General features: G+C 39.1%; 1 protein-coding gene across 1 annotated transcript in view; it reads right to left on the bottom strand.

Annotated features, from left to right (window-relative positions):
- LOC148118756 (contactin-associated protein like 5-1-like) overlaps positions 1-19,535 on the bottom strand; it is a 918,003-nt gene that overhangs the window by 62,134 nt on the left and 836,334 nt on the right. The window contains exon 20 of the mRNA XM_087899418.1: positions 2,680-2,810. Within this exon, the coding sequence (XP_087755544.1) occupies positions 2,680-2,810 (131 nt within the window). The remainder of the gene's footprint in view (positions 1-2,679; positions 2,811-19,535) is intronic.

Below are 19,535 nucleotides of genomic sequence, written 5' to 3'. Positions count from 1 at the left end.
CAAAGCTTGTAAGGGTAGCTCAGTTAGTGAAGTGTTTGCCATATGAATCTAAGGATGTGAGTTTGATCCACAGAGCTCATCTAAAATGTCAGGTATGGTGCAATGTGTTTGTCCTACCAGGACTTGGGAGGAAAAGTAGAAGAGATCTCTTGAGCTCACAGGAGAGCCAACATAGCCTCCTTTCTAGATTTCTAGAGCAATAAGAGCCCTTGTATAAAAAAAAAGAAAAAAACCTGAGGAGGAACTGTGCCTCTTCAGGAATGAGACTTAAGGTTGTCCTCTGGCCTCTACATGGTACCCACACACAGTACACAAACAGGAGGTTACCATTACTATTTCTACCATTCACAGATCAGCAACAACATTTCCCATCCAAATAAGCTCAAAGATGTGACCCTCTACTCATTTCAGGGATATTGTAACAGGCAATAAGTTAATTTCTGAGGGTATAGGAATTATTTGCATGAAATATTCAATAATTATTCCTAAACGTACATCTAATTAGAATAACTAGTAATCATTCTTCCTCACACAATCCACATTAAAATGGTCTCCAATGCTGCTCACTGGCCACCCTTGAAACTCTCTCCATGGTCCCCCTATGAAATGTTCCAAGGACATAGAATCTACCTGGCTGATTTCTGTCTCCTGGCACTCAAGGTGCTCTAAAACATATCTTTCCATACAAGATCATAGATAATTCAAAAATGGAGAGTCGACCCAGTATACTCCAAAGCTTAAACCCAAACTCATTCCACTTGTCTTAGTTTAGTAATAAACTTGACACATCCCAGAATTACCTGGAAAAGTCTTAATGAGAGATTGCCTATGTTGCACTGACCTGTGTACACAATTCTGTAAGGAATAATCTTATGTTAATTGATGTGAGAAGACCCGTCCCACTGCGAGCAACACCATTCTCCAGTCAGGGCGTCCTAAACTGTATGACATTAGAAATCAAGCTAATGCAAGAAAACAAGTGATCATAGATACATTCATTTCTCTTTGCTCTTGAAAGTTCAATGAACTAGTTGTTTTCTTTTTGTTTTTTTTTTTTAACTTTCTGCCACCTTGACTTTGCTCTTATGGTGGACTGTAACCTGGAATTAAGAGCAAAAATAAATCCCTTTTGCCTGTAGTTGGATTTTGTCAGTACATTTATTACAGCAACAGCCATGAAACACTCTCCCTTTAGGTTATGAGGAAAGAAGGGTCATCTAGACTTTGGCTGGACTTTATATTCCGATATGCCCTGCTCTGCTCTTGACTCTTTATACAGAGTCACTAATCTTTCAGAGAAGCCTACCACACTCTGTTTTCTTAGATAGTTATGCCTGTGATCACACAAATCATTTTTTTTATTGATTTTTATTGAGCTCTACATTTTTCTCTGCTCTCCTCCTTGCCTCTCCCCTTCCATTTAATCTTCTCCCAAGGTACACATGCTCCCAGTTTGCTTAGAAGATCTTGTGTTTATCTACTTCTCATGTAGATTAGATATATGTATGCCTCTTTTAGGGTCCTTTTTGTTGTTTAGGTTCTCTAGGATTGTGAATTGTGGTTGGTTTTCTTTGCTTTATGTTTACAAACCATTTATGAGTGAGTACATTGATAATTGTCTTTCTGGGTCTGAGTTACCACACTCAATATGATGTTTTCTAGCTCCATCTATTTGCCTGCAAAATTCAAGATGTCATTATTTTTTTCTTCTGTGTAGTACACCATTTGTAAATGTACCACATTTTCCTTATCCATTCTTTGGTCATGAAGCATTTAGATTGTTTCCATGTTCTGGATATGACAAACAATGCTGCTATGAACATAGTTGAGCACATGTCCTTGTGGCACAATTGAGCTTCCTTTGGATATATACCCAAAAGTGGTACTACTGAGTGGTGTGGGAGAATTGTCTGTATTCTGTCAATTATGTTTTAAATAAATGCTGATTGGCCAGGCAAGAAGTATAGGTGGGTCCACCAGACAGGAAGTAGAGGCGGGGTGATGAGAACAGGAATATTCTGGGAAGCAGGAAGCTCCCTCCACAGTTCTTTCCAGATCACCGAAGAAGCAAGATGTGAGCTGCCCCACTGAGAAAGTTACTGAGCCATGTGGCTAACATAGATAAGAACAATGGGTTAATATAAACTACAAGAGCTAATAAGTAGCCTGAGCTAATGGGCCAATCATTTTTATAACTTATGGAGATCTCTGTGATATTCTTCAGAGCTTGCCAGCTGTGGAAAACTGGGCAGGACGTAAACCCCAACAAACAGGCCCTCATGTTACAACTGGGTCTTGAGGAAGGTCATTTTCTAATTTTCTGAGAAATTGACACTCTGACATCCAAAAGGGGCTGTACCAGCTTGCATTTCCACCAGCAGTTCTGGAGCATTTCCTTTACTCCACAACCTCTCCAGCATAAATTGAATCATTTAAGAACCTTCTCTGTCTTCTCTACCCAGCCACCACTTCCTTGTGGTCAATGCCCATTTTGTACTAGGAAGTGAATCGTGATGTGTAGAGGAGACCTGTTCCTTTCTGAGGGTTTCTACATCACTTGTTTCCTCCTCAGTCTAAGGCAACTCTATACTACAGTATGTGGCTGGGGATAGAAGCTCAAATATGTGTGATGGAGAAGCCTTGGCATGTAGGCTGGGTGGAAAATGAGAATTAAAATACCTGAACAGAAAGCTCGTGCCCCTCTCGGCTAATCTTCACCTGATGCACTTTTCTGTTGGCCAAGTTCTCTGTGTTGATGGTGAACACATGACTTTCTTCCTTGTTAAGCCGATAGCGAACTTGTAAACTTCCTTGAAAGCAAAAAGGTACGGAAGGATTAAAATTAAAATTAGCAAGCACAACACAGAAAAACAGGATTAAATTGTTCATGAATTGTTTGTTTCTGTTTTCTGGGCCTCAATAACTCAGCATTAAAGATTTTTAAGATTTATAAATTCATTGGCATTGAAATATAAACTTCTGAATATAGCAGCATAAGTGTGTCTCTGTGTTGTTCTTGTTTTCTATATGTGCTGTTTTAAATTACTAGTCTAGTTTGAGATAATTATGGTGACATAGAGTTATAATGTCAGCACTTATGAAGTGGATATAGGCATATTCAGATTTCAGGACAGCTGGGTTACAGAATGAGATCCTGCCTCACAAGAACAGTTAGAAAGATGAAGAAAGGGGATAGAGAGGAGGAAAGAAAGGAAGAGGGGAAAAGGGGAGGAGGAAAGACAGAGGAAATAAGAGGACCACTTTGACAAGCACACCCACAGACCAGTTTTGTAACTGGAATATGAAAACATGAGCATGGCTTGGTTATTCTCATGGCATGGTTCTCTGAAAATCACCTTCCACTTCTGAGGTTGAGGAAGAAGAAACTTACCTGTTTCCATCCACTAATGTTTAATGTAATGTTTCCAGTTTGAGTGTGGTGTGATTAAGACTCGGTGACCAACCTAAACTTGCATGACAAAATTCAAATTTTGACAGGAGAGTGTTTTTCAAGTAACTTTTCGCTATCCCTGGGGTCAGGAAATCAATCCACTGAGCCTCAGAGGCTACAAAATGAATGGAAAATAAATGGAATTTTGGAAGTATATGAAGGTATATGAAGGACTGTCTTCCTTGCCTTTTTCCATGGGAGGGGGAAGGAGAGGATTGAGGGAGTGAGGAAGACAAAGTGTTGCAGCATAAACAGAATTGCTACTTTAGTGTGATTTCCATTTTCAATCTGAAAGCTACTCTACATGGAAAAAGTGATGTGGAAGACAAACTTTCACTGGCTTTTTTATCGCACGCATGTTTTCCCATTTCTCCTCTTCAACATGGCTAATGGTCTCAGTTGCTCTGTCCGCTCTGAGGGTTCATGAGCACTTTATGTACAGTTGGAGTCTTCCTCAGACACCAGAAGTTCTCTCCCATAGTACACACGGGAGCACAAAAGGCTGGGAGCAAAGTACAGCATCATATTCTGAGGGCATTATGGAGAAAAGTATATTTACTCAAATCTGAGCCAAGAAGTATGGTTCTGATCCATCCCTGCACACTTCCTCATTGCTTTTATCTTCCTCAACAGACTCGTTTTTCTCACTGTGGACAACCATAGGAAAACAACAGGGCTTGTGGTCAAGATTGATATTCTTGGTCATCGTGCCAGTACTTGCATGCTCTTTGCCTTTCTCTGCCTTTCTGTGACTGTTAATATTCACTGTCTCTCTCTTCCCTTGGGTTCTCTATCACCACACTCTTTTCTCAAGCCCACACAATGGTAAACACTTTAGATTTACAGTCCCAAGGTAGCAAACTGTCACAGGGAATGCACTATCAACATAACAAACTAAAGAATAGGCTAAGTCCCAGGTCAGAAGCACACTGAGAGCAATGCATCATACTGCATTTTTTCCCACTTGATCTCATTTTTCTCTCTAGTATACATTAGTAGTGTTGTGCATAAATGGGATACTTTTTCTTCATGAATTTGGGCAGAGATTTGCTGTTTATAATATGGAAATTAAAAATAAAAATGATTTTTGGGATGCAGTTATCTCTTTTTTTCCAAATATGTTCCTTAAATAAATATTTGTAACAGAATGCACTCTGGTCCCCGGCAAGTACTGCATAAAATTTTAGTGGTTTCTTTTAATGTTGATACAATGTTGATACACTCAAGTTATATATATATATATATATATATATATATATATATATATATATATATATATATCTTCTTTTTTCTTCCTTTTTTATACCTTTGAGCCAAATCTATACTTTTATTCCTTTCTGCACATGAGAGCTACACAACAGTTATTATCAATACTACTTTAAAAATATAATAGTTGGACCTAGTGAGATATCTTAGCAGGCAACAGTGTTTGACGACTTGCATTCCATCCCTGGGTTCCATGCATAAGAAGGAAGAACTGGCTCTGAGAAGTTGTTTTCTGATTTCTACACACATGACATGGCACACTGTGCACTCATACAGAAACATACAATGAATATATTAGTATGAAAAAACTCTTTAATTGAAAATAATAGTGTGAAACTTATACTAAAACAAACAAAATTAACTAGAATTAAACATGGTGATGAGGATCCTTTTTCAAATGAATCACATCCACATTTTAAAAGATGCCCTTGTCAAGCTGAACAGAATTACATTGCTTGCCTTATTAAGCAAATTCATTATGATTGAGTTCCTGTCTTCCATGTTCATCTAGAAAGTTCTTTTCTTTTTATTAATTTTACAGATACAAAAAAACAAATGAAAGTTTTAGAAATTGAAGAACTTCTTAATGTACTTATTTAATAGATTTTAGGGTCTGGTGTAGAAACTATGGCTAGGTGGTTACAATGGTCACAGGCTTTTTTTAGAATGCAATAGCCCCAGTTAGCCCGTCATCCCTTCCCAAAGGGGTCTCCAGTGAGAAGTTTTCACATTAGGCTCCTTTCCTCATCCTTCAGAATTCAGCCTGATGTTTCTCTCGGGGAACAACCTGGATTCTGTAAGCTCGGAGGCCTGTCCATCTTTATCCTAGCTTACACTGTATGATATTGATCGTAATCTGCACTCTCTAGAAGTCAGGACATCGTGTGTGTGTGTGTGTGTGTGTGTGTGTGTGTGTGTGTGTGTGTGTGTGTGTGTGTGACAGAGAGAGAGAGAGAGAGAGAGAGAGAGAGATTAATTTGTATGCATATATAGTGTTCATATCCATTTTTGCACCTGTAGAAGCTAAAGGTTAATACTGAGTCTTCCCTGGCTCATCCCCACCTAACTTTTTGAAATAGGATCTCTCACTGGTTGACCAAGAGCTCACTGACTGGTTAGACTGGGTGGTGATGGGGCCCTGTAAAGCCTCCCATCTCCACATTCTCAGTACTGCAGGTTTTACATGAACACTGGAGATCCAAGTTCAGGTCCTCATGCTTGCATAGCAAGCAATTTATTGATCAGGCCATCTCCCCAGTCCCCCTAGTTCCGTATTCTATATCTTCTTGAAGTGTGTATCTTTAAAATGTTTTCAATCTAGTTAAAATAGACTAAAGCAACAGTCTTCCTGGTGCTGTGACATATCTGGCAGGGATGAGGTACATAACCCCGTATTAGATATGTTTACCATTGAATTAGGAAGTGAAAACTCAGGGCTGAGGATGTATGTTTCTGGTAAAGCACTTGATTCCCACAGGCAAAATCCTGCCTGGATTGGATGCTCATTCATGCAAACACAAAATACAAGCAAACAAACAAAACTAACCCATGTCTATTACAGTTTGAGCACCTCGTTTGGTGGCACCATATTCATTTATTTATTTTTTGCTCACGTTAGAATCCGTATAGATGTCCTCAAGTCCTTCCTGTGTTTCTCACCAGTGCTGTCTCCCATAGGTTCCACATTCAAAACCTACTGCTCTCCGTAAAATCAAGTATGAAGCCGTGTTCTACCCACACACTTTAAAGTAGCCTGGAAGGCATTTACCCCGAGTGTTTGTGACATCTGAATGAGTTACTTTGCTTGCAGTCACACTTCTCTATCTTTCACATTTGTATATTTTTATGCCACATATTCAAATAAGCATGCAACTTGTGAAGTAATGTCACTGTTTCAATTGTTTTAATAGCTCCCCAATGTCCTTAGATTGAGCTAAACTTGGATATGGTTAGAAGATGCTGTGTTACCTTTTACCATTCCCCCTTAAACTTAGTTCACTGTATACTTTCCCTCACCTTCTACGCTCTCTGACTATATTTTCTGTTGCCTTTTTTTTGCCTTTTACTTATTACACTTACTTCTCTTTCTAGTTAGCAATGTCTTATACATCTTTACCAGGGAGCAGCTCCTCTTTCACTAGTTAGGTCCAAAGCAGTCAACCAAATCGTGTTTTCTTTATGCATGAAGACACCAATTTTCACACTACTTGTTGGGATGTATTATCATAGAATCAGTATCAAACTTCAGTATTTGTTATTGCTTTCAACTCTAGAACTGCTACAATACAAATCAATTACCTATCTCTCCCATTATCCTCCTCATCTTTTACCTCTTCCTCTAAGACCCAGTCTTCTCTCTAAGATGTAAGATTAACAGTCAATTGTCCTTGAAGATGGCAATCACGTTCAACATTTTCAAGGCCTCTCCTCTCAACTAAATTACCTGATCATCACCATGACCAGACTTATACAAACTTAAGTTCTTTGGCTCATCATGGGTCACTGTGGGTGGGTATTGGGGTGGCAGAACCAGAACCAATGACACTGTTCTTAGTGGCTTAAGTGAGGGAAGAAAAATATAAATAATATGAATCATTCATAGGTCACATTAGATTATGCCCACCTTTAAGTGAGTCTCTCTTGTGTGGTTTCAATAAATGTACTTCTTATGCCCCATTACCTCTTGGATCCGAACATTTAATGCCTTTCTTCTTTCTCAGACGACAGTCTATGATTTTCTTTTCTCAATCTCAGCTAATGACCTTATTTCCTATTTAAGAATACTGAAGCAATAAACAATAACATTTGCAATTCCTTTGGCTTCTCTGCCATCCTTTCTGTTAGTTCTTGTGAGCGTTTCTGTGCACACTTCAGTGTAACATCAGGAAACAATGTCCTGTGTCCTCCTTTGCTTTCCACAGTTCTGGAGACAAGGTCTCTGCTGTCTGTCACTGGCCAGGCTTTATCTCGCTGGTCTGGCCTGTGAGGTCCAGGGATTCCAGTCTTTGCTCCACCGCATCTGTCTCACTTTAGGATTGTGGAGAATATAAACATGCACTACTGTGTTTGCTTTGTATGTGGGTTCTTGGGATTCAAACTCATATTCTCAAAGTTGTGCAGCAAATGCTTTGCCCACTGGACCATCTTCCTAAACCCACATTTGGGAGTCGTATCAAAGAAACTACTTGTGCTCTCATTCAGCGTCAGCTTATATTCTTCTCATCCTTCATCTCTAGTTGAAGACAGTACTTTAGGAATCACCCTCCTGGCTCCTTTATAATCTGTTTGCTTTCTTCATATCAACAGCCTCATGCTCATTACCATTTTCCTATCCTAAAATAAACATCCTCAGTCTCCTTTACCCTAGTATTTTGAACTCTCATCTGGTCTACACTAGGTACCCCTAGACTCTACCCATGCTTCTTGTCTCTGATTCTTGCATCCTCCTGACTCTCAATCACAATCCTATCAGATTTATCTGGGCATTTCCCCAAAGTTTCTAATGCCATCTGTGGCATGTATACATTTCTAAATACAATTGCTGATTCACAACGCATATCTAATTCTTGTTAGCATTTCACATTGTCCTTCTCTTTCATGATAAATTTATTTTCAGCATATTTTTGCTTCTAGTTTTATTCTCAGTTCACTGTCAGTTCTTTCTCCCATTCGATGGCTAATTTCCTCGATGTCCTGTCTTTGCTTAATGTTGAAATTATTAGGTGTGAATTCACGCCCCCAAATTTCTCTAGAAACCATACTAGGCAATCTCACAGAGTTTTGTAGCTCCAAAGGCTATCAATTTCTGTGCCGGGGGTTGATGGGAACAGTGTCGTTATGGTGGAGCTCTGTGAGTTTAAGCCCACCCTGGTCTGCAGAGTGAATTCTAGAATAATCAGGGCTGTCTTGAAAAACACCATACAAGCATCACAGAAAGTAAAAAAAAAAAAAACAAAAAAACCAAAAAAACAACAACAAAAAAAACAAGAAAAGTGCTCAACTTTCATCAGAGAAATAAGAATCTAAACCGTATTGAGATATGGAATTACATGCATTGGCATGGGCATTACTGAAAAGACAAGAGACAATAAGAGTTTGTAACAGAATGAAGAAAGTAGAACTCACGTAGAGTATGCATGATATGTTTACTATATAACTTTTTTGAAAACAAGGTGAATGCTATTATGTGAGATTTTAAGACATGGGATTGATGATGGCTCAGTTGATAAAGAACTGAGTTTTATCTCAAGGAACCATGGAGTAGACTGAGAAACTGATTTTTCCAAGTTGTCCTCTGCCTTCCACATGTGCACTGTCACATGTTAGCATGTGCAAACACACACACACACACACACACACAATCAGACAAATACTATATTGAATATTTTAAGATGGAGCTTCCATGTGATTTAGCTATTATATATATGTAATATTGTATATAATATATATCCATAGATATTTAATAAAGTGGACATTTCAAAGAAATACCTTCAGCCCCCATGCCTTTCTGCATAAGAGACACACTCCAAATATTACTGTAAACCCTAGAGGTTTGTTGTAGCTTGAATGAAGGAATTGTGGTTTGTGTATACAGTGTCTTGTGAAAAAGGACACTTTTCCATTTGTGACATGGCTGGGCCTAGAGGCACTCTTGTAAGTGGGAAAGGACAGACACAGAAAGACAGGTATCACAGATTCTCACTGACATATGGTCTCTGAAAATGTAGACCCACAGACTCCATGAGGAGAGTGGTGGGTAGTACAGGGGGGGACAATCAGAGATATTGGTCAAAGAGCACGTCTCTCCAGCTATAAGAGGAAAAACAGTTTTGAGAGCATAATACTTTGAGACCTAGAAATGAAACAGCATATTACTTTCTATACATATATTTAATCTTCAAAAATAAACAATTTTGAAAAAGACACTAGTTTATAATTAAAACCTGAATGAACAACCAAATTTCCCAAGGAAATTTTTTATAAACTCATAAACTGTAATATTTTTATAATTTTTTATGAATTCCCCATGATGACAATTAGAATCTCAGCTTGAGACACTGCCACTCCCCCACTAGAATAAAAATGAATACAAGGACCCAACACCTCTTTCCATTTATGTGTGGTTTCTGCTGTGGATAAGAGTTCCAAGAAGGCAGGATGATAGTCACCAGAAAGTCCTAATGAAGCACTGAATTGATATTTACAGACATTGGTATCTGTTGGAACAGAGACAATATGCAGTGAGAGAAACTGCAATATTATCAAAGGGTTGTATTTCTTTGGGTCAGGAATCAAGAAATGTTACTATTCTACCATTGCTTAGTCATATTCCCTGTGTCTCCCATACAATTATATGGAAAGGAAAACAACTTTTTTCTTTCTTTTTTACTAAGTAATTAGTACTTAGTAAACTACTACAGTTTCTACTCACTCTTCTTTTTGCATTCCTTTGCCCACCTTCCTTTTGACCCTCCACCCATTAAAATACTCCCCTCTGCTTCTGTTCAGAAAGGGACAGGCTTCCCATGAGTGTCAACAAAGCAAGGCATATCAAGGGGAAGTAGGACTAAGCTCCCCCTCTTGCCCTAAGGCTTGGTAAGGCAACCCAGTATGAGGAAGAGATTCCCAAAGTGTCAGGAACATTCCCTGCTCCCACTGCTCAGAGTCCTACATGTAGACCAAGCAATATAACTGTAACACAGATGTAGAGGGCCTAGGGCATTGTCATGGGACTCCTTAGCTGTCAGTTCAGTATCTGCGAGTTCCTATGAGACTAGGTTATGAAACTGTTCATTTAATTGAATCACTTATTAAAGAATCATAATTTATTTACTCTGTAAATACGGAACATTTGTCAACCTAAAGAAATAATATAGGGAACTGGAAAGATGGCTTAGGATTTACAAGCATGTGCTACTTTCACAGAGGACCCAAATTCACTTCTGAAAACCCATGTGAGGCAGCTTGCAACTGCCTGTAACTCTAGTTCCTGAAACCTGATGCCCTTTTCTGGTCTTTGAAGAAACCTGCACACATGCGCATACACACACACACACACACACACACACACACACACACACACACTCTATTAAAATAGAAAAAATCTTTAAAAACAGAGTGAGATTATTCTGCTTTTACAAAATCTAATATTTGGAAGCCTATTGTCAAAGCTGTATTCTGTGGAAATTATGGTCACCTTTGGAGCAAAGGTAAAAATTAAGGTTATTTCACACAATTTTTATCTTGCACCAGGGAAGGGCAGGGTAGTTGGAAGAAAGTCTGCCACACAGTTCTTTGAGACTTCTTTCTAAATTAGTAACCTCAATGCTCTGAGCTTCCTTCATCCATTCTGCTCTTATGGCTTTCTTGGGCTCAATTCATTCCTTATTCAAAATATCCTTGAAAATCCTCAGAGGAAGTAATAAGCGGATGCCAGGCCTGCAACACATTTAGTTGATGGGCTCCGGTTTACTTTATTCAGCCGTATTCTGAGCACTTTAATAAGAAACAATTATCTTCTTCTATTTCACTGCTTCTGCTTACACTAGCACAAAATATCCCACAACCTGTCTTACCTTTAGCTCAAAATGTGTTTGCATAGAATCAAATCCCATTACTGCAACTGAATGCAGACCTCTTGTCTCCTCCTGTGGCACTCTGTTCTTACCTACTTCCTTATGTCCTGTGTCATGGAATAGGAACCTTTCATGAATGACAGGGAACAATGCTGAATGATGAAATTAAGAGTTTCATTATTTTTAACTTCTCGCTTGACAAATACTAGGCTTTCACGATTGATGTGACACAATCTGAAATCATCTAGAAAGATCATCTTAAATGAAGAAATCTCTAGACCTGCTTAGCCTGGAGGCATGTCTTGGGGAGGGACTGTCTTCACTTAATTGATGGGCCAGAAGCCAACCCACTTCAAGTAACACTATTTATGAGCCAGGGACCCTGAATTGTATGTCCAGGTGACAAAAAAATATCCAGTGATGAAGCAGACAGGACATTTTTTTCTCTTTACTCTTGAATGTAAATCCAGAATAGTTTCATTCACCTGTGTCTGCAATGATGGGCTGTGATGTAGAACTGTATACTATACCAATCCCTTTCTCCCCTAAGTTGCTTTTTTTCTGGGTGTTTTTTATCACAGAAACAAAAATTAAACTAGAACAGTTGTGAAAAAGTCCAATCCAGCTCCATGTTTAAGACTTATGCTCCATGCTTAGTCTACATGTATGTGAGATACAGGGTCCACAGGACAGACTGGTGATCCTTTATGTGCTAAGAGATTTCATTAAGCTACTAAAGATGTGTGTGCCTTTCTTTGGAGACCAAATTAGAATTCGCTTCCATTAAGACATAAACATTTCCCCTATTTGTGTATGATTTATATTATTTGCAGGCGATATTCATTAGAACTCAGTGCAGTAATTAGTCTTTGAAGTGGTCCCAATGAGGCAGCTTTGTGAATTCCATATTATGTTTTATGATCCAATTTCTCTTGACTATAGCCACTCTTCATAACAACACTTAAAATTTGTAAATATTTGACAACAATGTCATTCATGTGTGTCTTTGAATACTCTTTGTTTCAATGGCCACAGATAATGATGGAATGAAAGACTACTAGGTGACCACCTGAGGCCTCTTTGCCTGGTTGGAGAAATGTTGCTCATATCTACTCCTTCTCTCTCACAAGGATCTCCCTCATGTGTTCTTATCTCTCTTTTGTCTTGCCAAGGGTTCATCATTTGCAGACCATCTATTGACATGTTCCATCCAAGGGGAACAACCCTCCGCATGCACAGAGTCACAAGCACCAACTCATAAAATCAAGGCGCCAGAAAGCAATGGAGAGCCATCAGCAGTCCATACAAGGGAATCAGAAGACATACCCAAAGATTACTGGTCCAGGACTAGACAAGAAATTCATAAAAGGTGTTTAAGAGCAAAAACGTTCTGAGTTAGTGTCTGGAAGACCATGGAAAATTTAGCAATAGAGGATTGCAAAAGGTTTAGTCTGTAATGTACTTTCTGGAAAAGCATCAGAACCTGCTTTTGTTAGTTTTTTTGTTCTTTTACCAGCATCAATATAAAAAATGGGCACAGCATGCATACCTACAACCTCAGTGCCAGATGAAGTAGAAACACGAATACCTAGTTATTTGACAAGTCAGACTAACCACCCAAAGAGCTTCAATTTTTAGGGAATGCTGTTTAATAAAGGAGCATGAGAAAAGACATAGAGCAAGACACAGACTTCCACTACTGACCTCCAAATTCATACACGCATGTACACATTCACACAAACATCTACACATGCATAGCATATGCCTATATACATATACACATGCCAAGTACACAGAGATAAAACCAGAATGTTTTACTAAAGAAAAGAATATTTAAAAATCATGGAGATAGGGATACTTGGAGACAACTAACTGGGTAAAAGCACTTGTGCAAGAATGGGGACCCAAATTTGAATCCTCAGCACACACATAAAGTCCGAGTATGGCAATAATTGCATATAGTCAATGGACACTGAAGGTACACAGAAAGGTGAAAGCTGGGATGTCTGTTCAGTCAACCTTGAATTCAGTAGGAAATCATATCTCAAGGGATTAAGGTAGAAAGTGGAGGAAGAAAGCATCTAGTGTCTACCTTCTCATCTGTAAGTGTGGGTGTAAACACTCATGTGCACACACGGGCCATTCTATTTGCAAATACATCTTTAATTGGAACTGGAAAGAGGATCAGGTTTGACTTTATGCCCTTCCTGGAAGACAGAATGAATGTCAAGATCTCAGCCCTTTCTTGGCCACCATTGTTGCATTCATCACACTAAGCTGGAATCTCTGAAGAGTTTGAATGCAGGCAAGTTGGAGTTGCAGCTGTGTAGTATCATAGAAGACTGACTCACACACAACTAACTTTTCTAAACAGAAGCCTGTAGTCTTAAACAGAGGAATGAGAAACTACTCCTTTGTCTTTTCATAAAAGTTTGATTGAAAATTAAGTGAGAAGAAAATTAAGTAATATAGGGAGAAAGAAATGGGGTAAGTGTGTGCTTGGATGGAGGGTAGGAATGTATTTGAAGACTAACTGGAAGACAACATCTAGAACAAATTTTGGATATGAAACAAAACTGACCTGAGGGATGCTATTAACTCAAACTGTGAGCTTTGTAAAAGGCCACCATTTAATGTCTGTTACTCAAGAGAGCTCAGTATGAATGGTAGCTCTGAAAAATCATTACCCTATGTTCAGGATTGTAGTGGATGGTAGTCAACCCACTGAACAATCAGTCCACATGACAAGGAGCTGAGTTCTACTCTAACTTAATAACATTCTCTGAAGCACCTCAGTATTCAATATGTAGTGTTCTTTAAGAAAGTTGTCTTAATGTAGGGTTTCTATTGCTGTGATGAAACACCATGGCCAAAGGAAAGTTGACAGGAAAGGGTTTATTTGGTTTACATTTTTATATTTAATTGAGATTCCCTCCTCTAAGGCCACTGTAGTTTATATCACACTGACATAAAGTTATAACACAAAATTGAGCTCTTGCCAACTGAAAATAAAAACACATCACTGACACAGTCATGTCTGGTGGGAACTGCAGAGGTCATAAAGCCAGCACAGCTGCTTGACAAAGATTCAGCAAGGCTGAGCTGCAGGATAGCTGCCAAGGACTTTTTTATGTCTGCCTGTTGCATACTTGAGGGACCTTTAATATTTGTACAATTTGGGGGTATTTTGGGAACTCATCAAAAATTTCTTATGAATCATTTATTCATTTTCCCAATAGTGAGTGCTACTTCTAAGCTTTCCCAGGAAAGTCCTGAACATATTACCTCTCATGCTTTTAGGGAAATATCCTTATCTACTCGACGGTCTACCCTGTGTCTTGGAGGTTGTGACACACAAAAAGAAGCCAGAGGTCTCTTCATGAGGCTGTGAAATATTCTTAAAACATCTGCCCCTGTACTCACTCAGGATCCAGATCATCAAAACAAAGTAAACTTTAAAATATCAACAATATTTGATGAGTTGGAGAAGTTGCCCACAGATCACAGATTACTAGACTCTTCCCACTATATACTCAGGAAATTATGTGCCAAATACAGCAACAAAGTTAGATTTGCTGAAGTTACTTCAGCCCAAAGTGGAGACTTACATTGATTGCAAAGAATGATACAGAAACATGATAAAAGAATTAGACGTCAAGACCTCCTTTTCATAGAAAAGTTAGATCATGCAGAGTCACCGTGATCAAAGAACAAAAGAGTGTCAGAATTAGGCATACAAACCAATTCTATAAAGATATAAAAACATAAACATTGTCAAAATTTGAATAATGATGCGACAGCTTTGGCCTGAGGACTTTTATTGAGCACTCTGTCCGTTAAGAGTTAATAACATACTGTTTGGGACACGGCAATCTGCCCCAACCGGCGTAGAGAATTCCTTTTGTTTTAGTGTTTCTGAAGCCGCAAAATCACTGTCATGTGACTCTGGATTCCTAAATATTGGGTAATGGGGTTAATGATTAAAAATACTTATAAAAGCTAAGTGTTTATCAATGATAATCAAATTTGAGGGGAAAATTACTATAAAAGATAATTCTTTTCTGTCATGGTTTATCAATGATGACTAAAAAGATATGTAAGAGGAAGTGAAGCACACATCCAAGAACAAAAATGATATAATGCATGTTTTGGAACAGTATGAATCTATACCTGCTTACTGCATTCTATATAAATAAACACTCTGGCTGGTGGTCAGTCAGGCTGGAAGACTCTCCTATTCATCATTCCTGACTCCTTCTTCCCTCACATACTCCTTACATCTTTTGGGGGCTAGTCACCTGCTGGTGCTGGCTCCCGGTGCACCACCATTAAGCCACAATACTTCCTTTCACATTCATCCCCATGAACTCATATTTTTTTTAAAAAAATAGCTTCAAAAATTCCATAGTATTTACAAATTCATGCATGTTAAAAGTTCAATCCCTTTAAAATATCCATTGTGCTTTAAAAATTGTTTATAAAAATCAACATATTTCTACTGTGGGCTCCTATAAAAGTCAAAACTAAGTTAATAAGTTCCTTATTTCAAAAAGGAAGAAGCTGGGCATAGTTATAGTCTGAACAATGTAAAATCAGACTCACAACGTTGTAAACAACCAATTTTTTAATGTCTGGAAACCACTCATAATCTTTTGGGCTCCTCCAGGGGCTTGGGTGACTTCTTTAGTTCTATCTTCTTCAGCACAGACAGATTGCCTTCTAGGCTCAGATTCCCTCCAAACCTGCTGCTTTCCTTGGTACCCATCTCTTATTACTGGGTCCAAATGCTGGTGTTTTCTTCTGCAACTAGGCTGCACTTTCACTAATAGCCTCTTTAAGGCACTCTTCAGGGACTCCAGACCTGACACTTAGTGCCAGGCCTCAGACACCCTTGATGGCCCCTTCATACTGATACTATCTGGATGATTCTTATACTACTGAGTTTGGCTGCCAAAAGGAAGTACATCCCTGGCCATCTCTGGGACACAGCTTGTGTATGCCGACCCTGACGAACTACTTCCCAGAAGATTTCACCTCATTGATGCTATTCTCTTCTGAAACATGGCTGATCATTTAATCCCAGCTAACCAGCATCATTATCCCAACACAACAAATGTATCAATTTCGTGGTTTTGTGTCTGTTAATCACAGCCAATTCCTCAGCCACTGAACCACAGCCAACCTGCAGCCAACACGAACCACAGATTCTTAACTCAAATGCCCTGGTAGAGTCTTGTTTCTCCTCCAAATCTTTCCTTGCCAGGCCTTCATCATCTGCTCTGCTCTCAACATTCTTATCTCTTAAAGTCCTGCAGAATGTCTCACTATGCTCTCAATACTCAATGGCTTCTCTAACTCAAAGTGCAAAAATCCTTCCACAGTCATCTCCAAAACACGGCCACTTTTGTCACCGTGATTTCCCCACTCCTGGTACCAACTTGTTTAATTAGCATTACTATAGCCATGATGCAATGCCATGGCCAAAGAAAGCTAGGGAATAAAGTGTGTGTTTAGCTTATATTTTTATATTTCAGTTCATCACTAAAGGAAGCCAGGACAGGAACTCAAACATTGTAGGATCCTAGACGCAGGAGCTGATGCAGACACCGTGGAAGGATACCACTTACGGACTTGCTATTCATGAGTTGCTCAGCCTGCTTTCTTACAGAATCCAGGTCCACCAGCCCAGGGAGGACACCACCACAATCATTAGGCAATCTGGCATCACACTCTAACTAAGAAAATGACTTGCAGGCTTGCCTACAGCCTCAGTCTATGGAGTTATCTTCATAACTGAGGTTCCGTCCTGTCAGATGGCTTTAGTTTGTGTCAAGTTGACATAAAACTACCCACCACAGAAACGTTAAAAATAGGCTTTCTGAGTAACTAACAAGATGTCTCATGGGTAGAAATGCTAGCTGAAAATGGCATTAGATGACCTGTGGGACTCTCTCTCTCTCTCTCTCTCTCTCTCTCTCTCTCTCTCTCTCACACACACACACACACACACACACACACACACACACACACACCTGTTGGGTTTAATATGATCTTACTACTCTAGTGGTTTTAAATGTGCAGCTTGATCAAAATAAAAATTCACATATCTGGGCCTTGTATCTTATCAGTGTCTGATAGCACCACATACTATTCTTCTGAGTATAGAGAAGACAAAGCAATTTTAACTAGCATCAGGCACTAACATAAATGAAAATATAAATGATGGTCAATTAGAGATGATTTCCTAAATCCCTATCTGAAACCATTAACACAGAGAATAACTAGCCCTTAAATAGCTTCAGGCATCTCCCACAGGCAGAATATTACATAACCATAGTGTTTTGCTACTTGTCATGGAGACAATTCATTTTTGAGTTTTGTGAAGTAACTGGTGTGGGGGGAAGTTGCATCAAGTTCTGACTCTGAAATTTCTTCTGTGCAGAGGCAAGGACCCCATCCAAGATGTTGTTATTCTGTCCTGTTTTAACATTTCCTGGAAATGGGAACACAGATTTGTATTCATCTAGATATTTCTAGAAAAGAAGTGAGGTAGGTCTACAGAGTGCCTACTGTGTGCCATGCTATGTGTTTATGCCTTTGAATAACACAGTGGAACTCTTGAGGTTACCTAGGATACAGGTTCGTGTAATCTGTTTCTTGTCCTTCAATAAGACGTAATCTAGTTTCCTGCCCCCTGTCCTTAAGAAGAATAGCTTTTCCCCAGAACTAGAACTATAATGACATAATAATTTGCACAAGCTATTACTATATACTTAAAGCTAAAGCTAGGGAAGTGCTCAGTGGCTAAGTACTTGCCAGTCAAGCAGATGACCTCAGCTCAATCCCATAAACCCTAAACTTCTAAAACAGCATGGATGTAGGTAGATGACAGGACAGGGAAAGTGTCCCCTCTGATTTGAACTAGAAAAGAGATAAAAAGAATGAAGTCTAAAATAATTTCTAATTACCTCCTCAGACCTTCTTTACTATGTGGTATGTAAAAGAAAATTAAGTATACCATCACAGGCTTTTACTAGTGTAAGTTCTCATGCAACATGTCCTTGCCTTGATTTATTTGACTTAGTTCCCAAATTAAAAGGGATATTCCCAATATGTCTTGAGAGATATTCCAAAGATCCCACTTGTCTAAAGACATTGAGAATACCATAGGACATCCTTACATAATTAAACGCAGGAACAAACAGCAGCACTTTCCCTAGAAAAGAAAACCAGAAATGATATAATTAATGTAACTGACTATAACTATCCTTCATGTTGTAAAATTAGAAATTAGGTCAAAAAGCTAGGTTCCAAGTCTGTGAGTTGTACCACTTCACTGACATGAGATCAGCATCAAGAGCCACCATATGTCTATTGAAAATACAGCATGACTTTTTGTGGGTGGTGCGGGTCTCCAGAGAGAGGTGCTCTGTTCTGCATTCATAGAGAATACATCGACAAGGAAGGATGGATGAAAGGCAGCAAAGGAGAAAGGGATGGAGAGAGGAAGGGAAGGAGGGAGAGAAAAAGAGAAGGAGGAAGAGAGAAAGGGAGGAGGAGGAAGGGAGACAGAGAAAGGGAGGAGGGAGGGAAGGAGGGGAGATGAAGGCTGTAAATATTAATCCAATCTCTAAGCAAATGTCATTATCTACAGGAGGTTCTTGGGAAGATACAGTGCATGCAAAGGGGTCAGTATAAATCCTGAAATTCCCAAGTGAGTCTTCACTTTTCTTTAGCAATATCTTCTGTATCTAAGCAAATTTTCATTCATGCATCATGCTAGTTAACACAGGCTCTCAAGATAACCAGGCTCTAAGCAGAGTGCTGAAAGCAGGGTAGGAACTTACACCTGCCCACTGGAAGTCATAGACAAGCTGACTACTGTCACAATGTATGGGTCACATATTAATTCTCACTCTTCTACCCAGATAATGTGTGACATCTGTCCTGTTACCTAAACCACATCTATCCCTCTTTCCTCCCTGTGATATAAAGCTTGAATCCCATATGAACTCAGGTTACCTCTCGATGCTGTAAGCTCTCACCTACCCTCAGTCCTTGACGAGTACACACCTTGCTTTGTTTGTAAGGCTTGATACTTACTTCATACTCTGATCCTACTGCTTGCAGCAGCGTTAAATCTCTTTTCTGACAAATGATTAGATTCAGTGCCTCTCTCTACGTATGCTATCCATCTTTAACCCAAACACATCAGGCATGTGGTAGCATCCCTGTACTAGGAA

This window comes from Myodes glareolus, chromosome 20, assembly GCF_982192425.1.
Source record: "Myodes glareolus chromosome 20, mMyoGla1.1, whole genome shotgun sequence".
Classification (NCBI taxonomy): Eukaryota; Metazoa; Chordata; class Mammalia; order Rodentia; family Cricetidae; genus Myodes; species Myodes glareolus.
The sequence above is the reverse complement of the archived record's forward strand: the minus strand, read 5'-3'. Positions and strand labels throughout refer to the sequence as shown.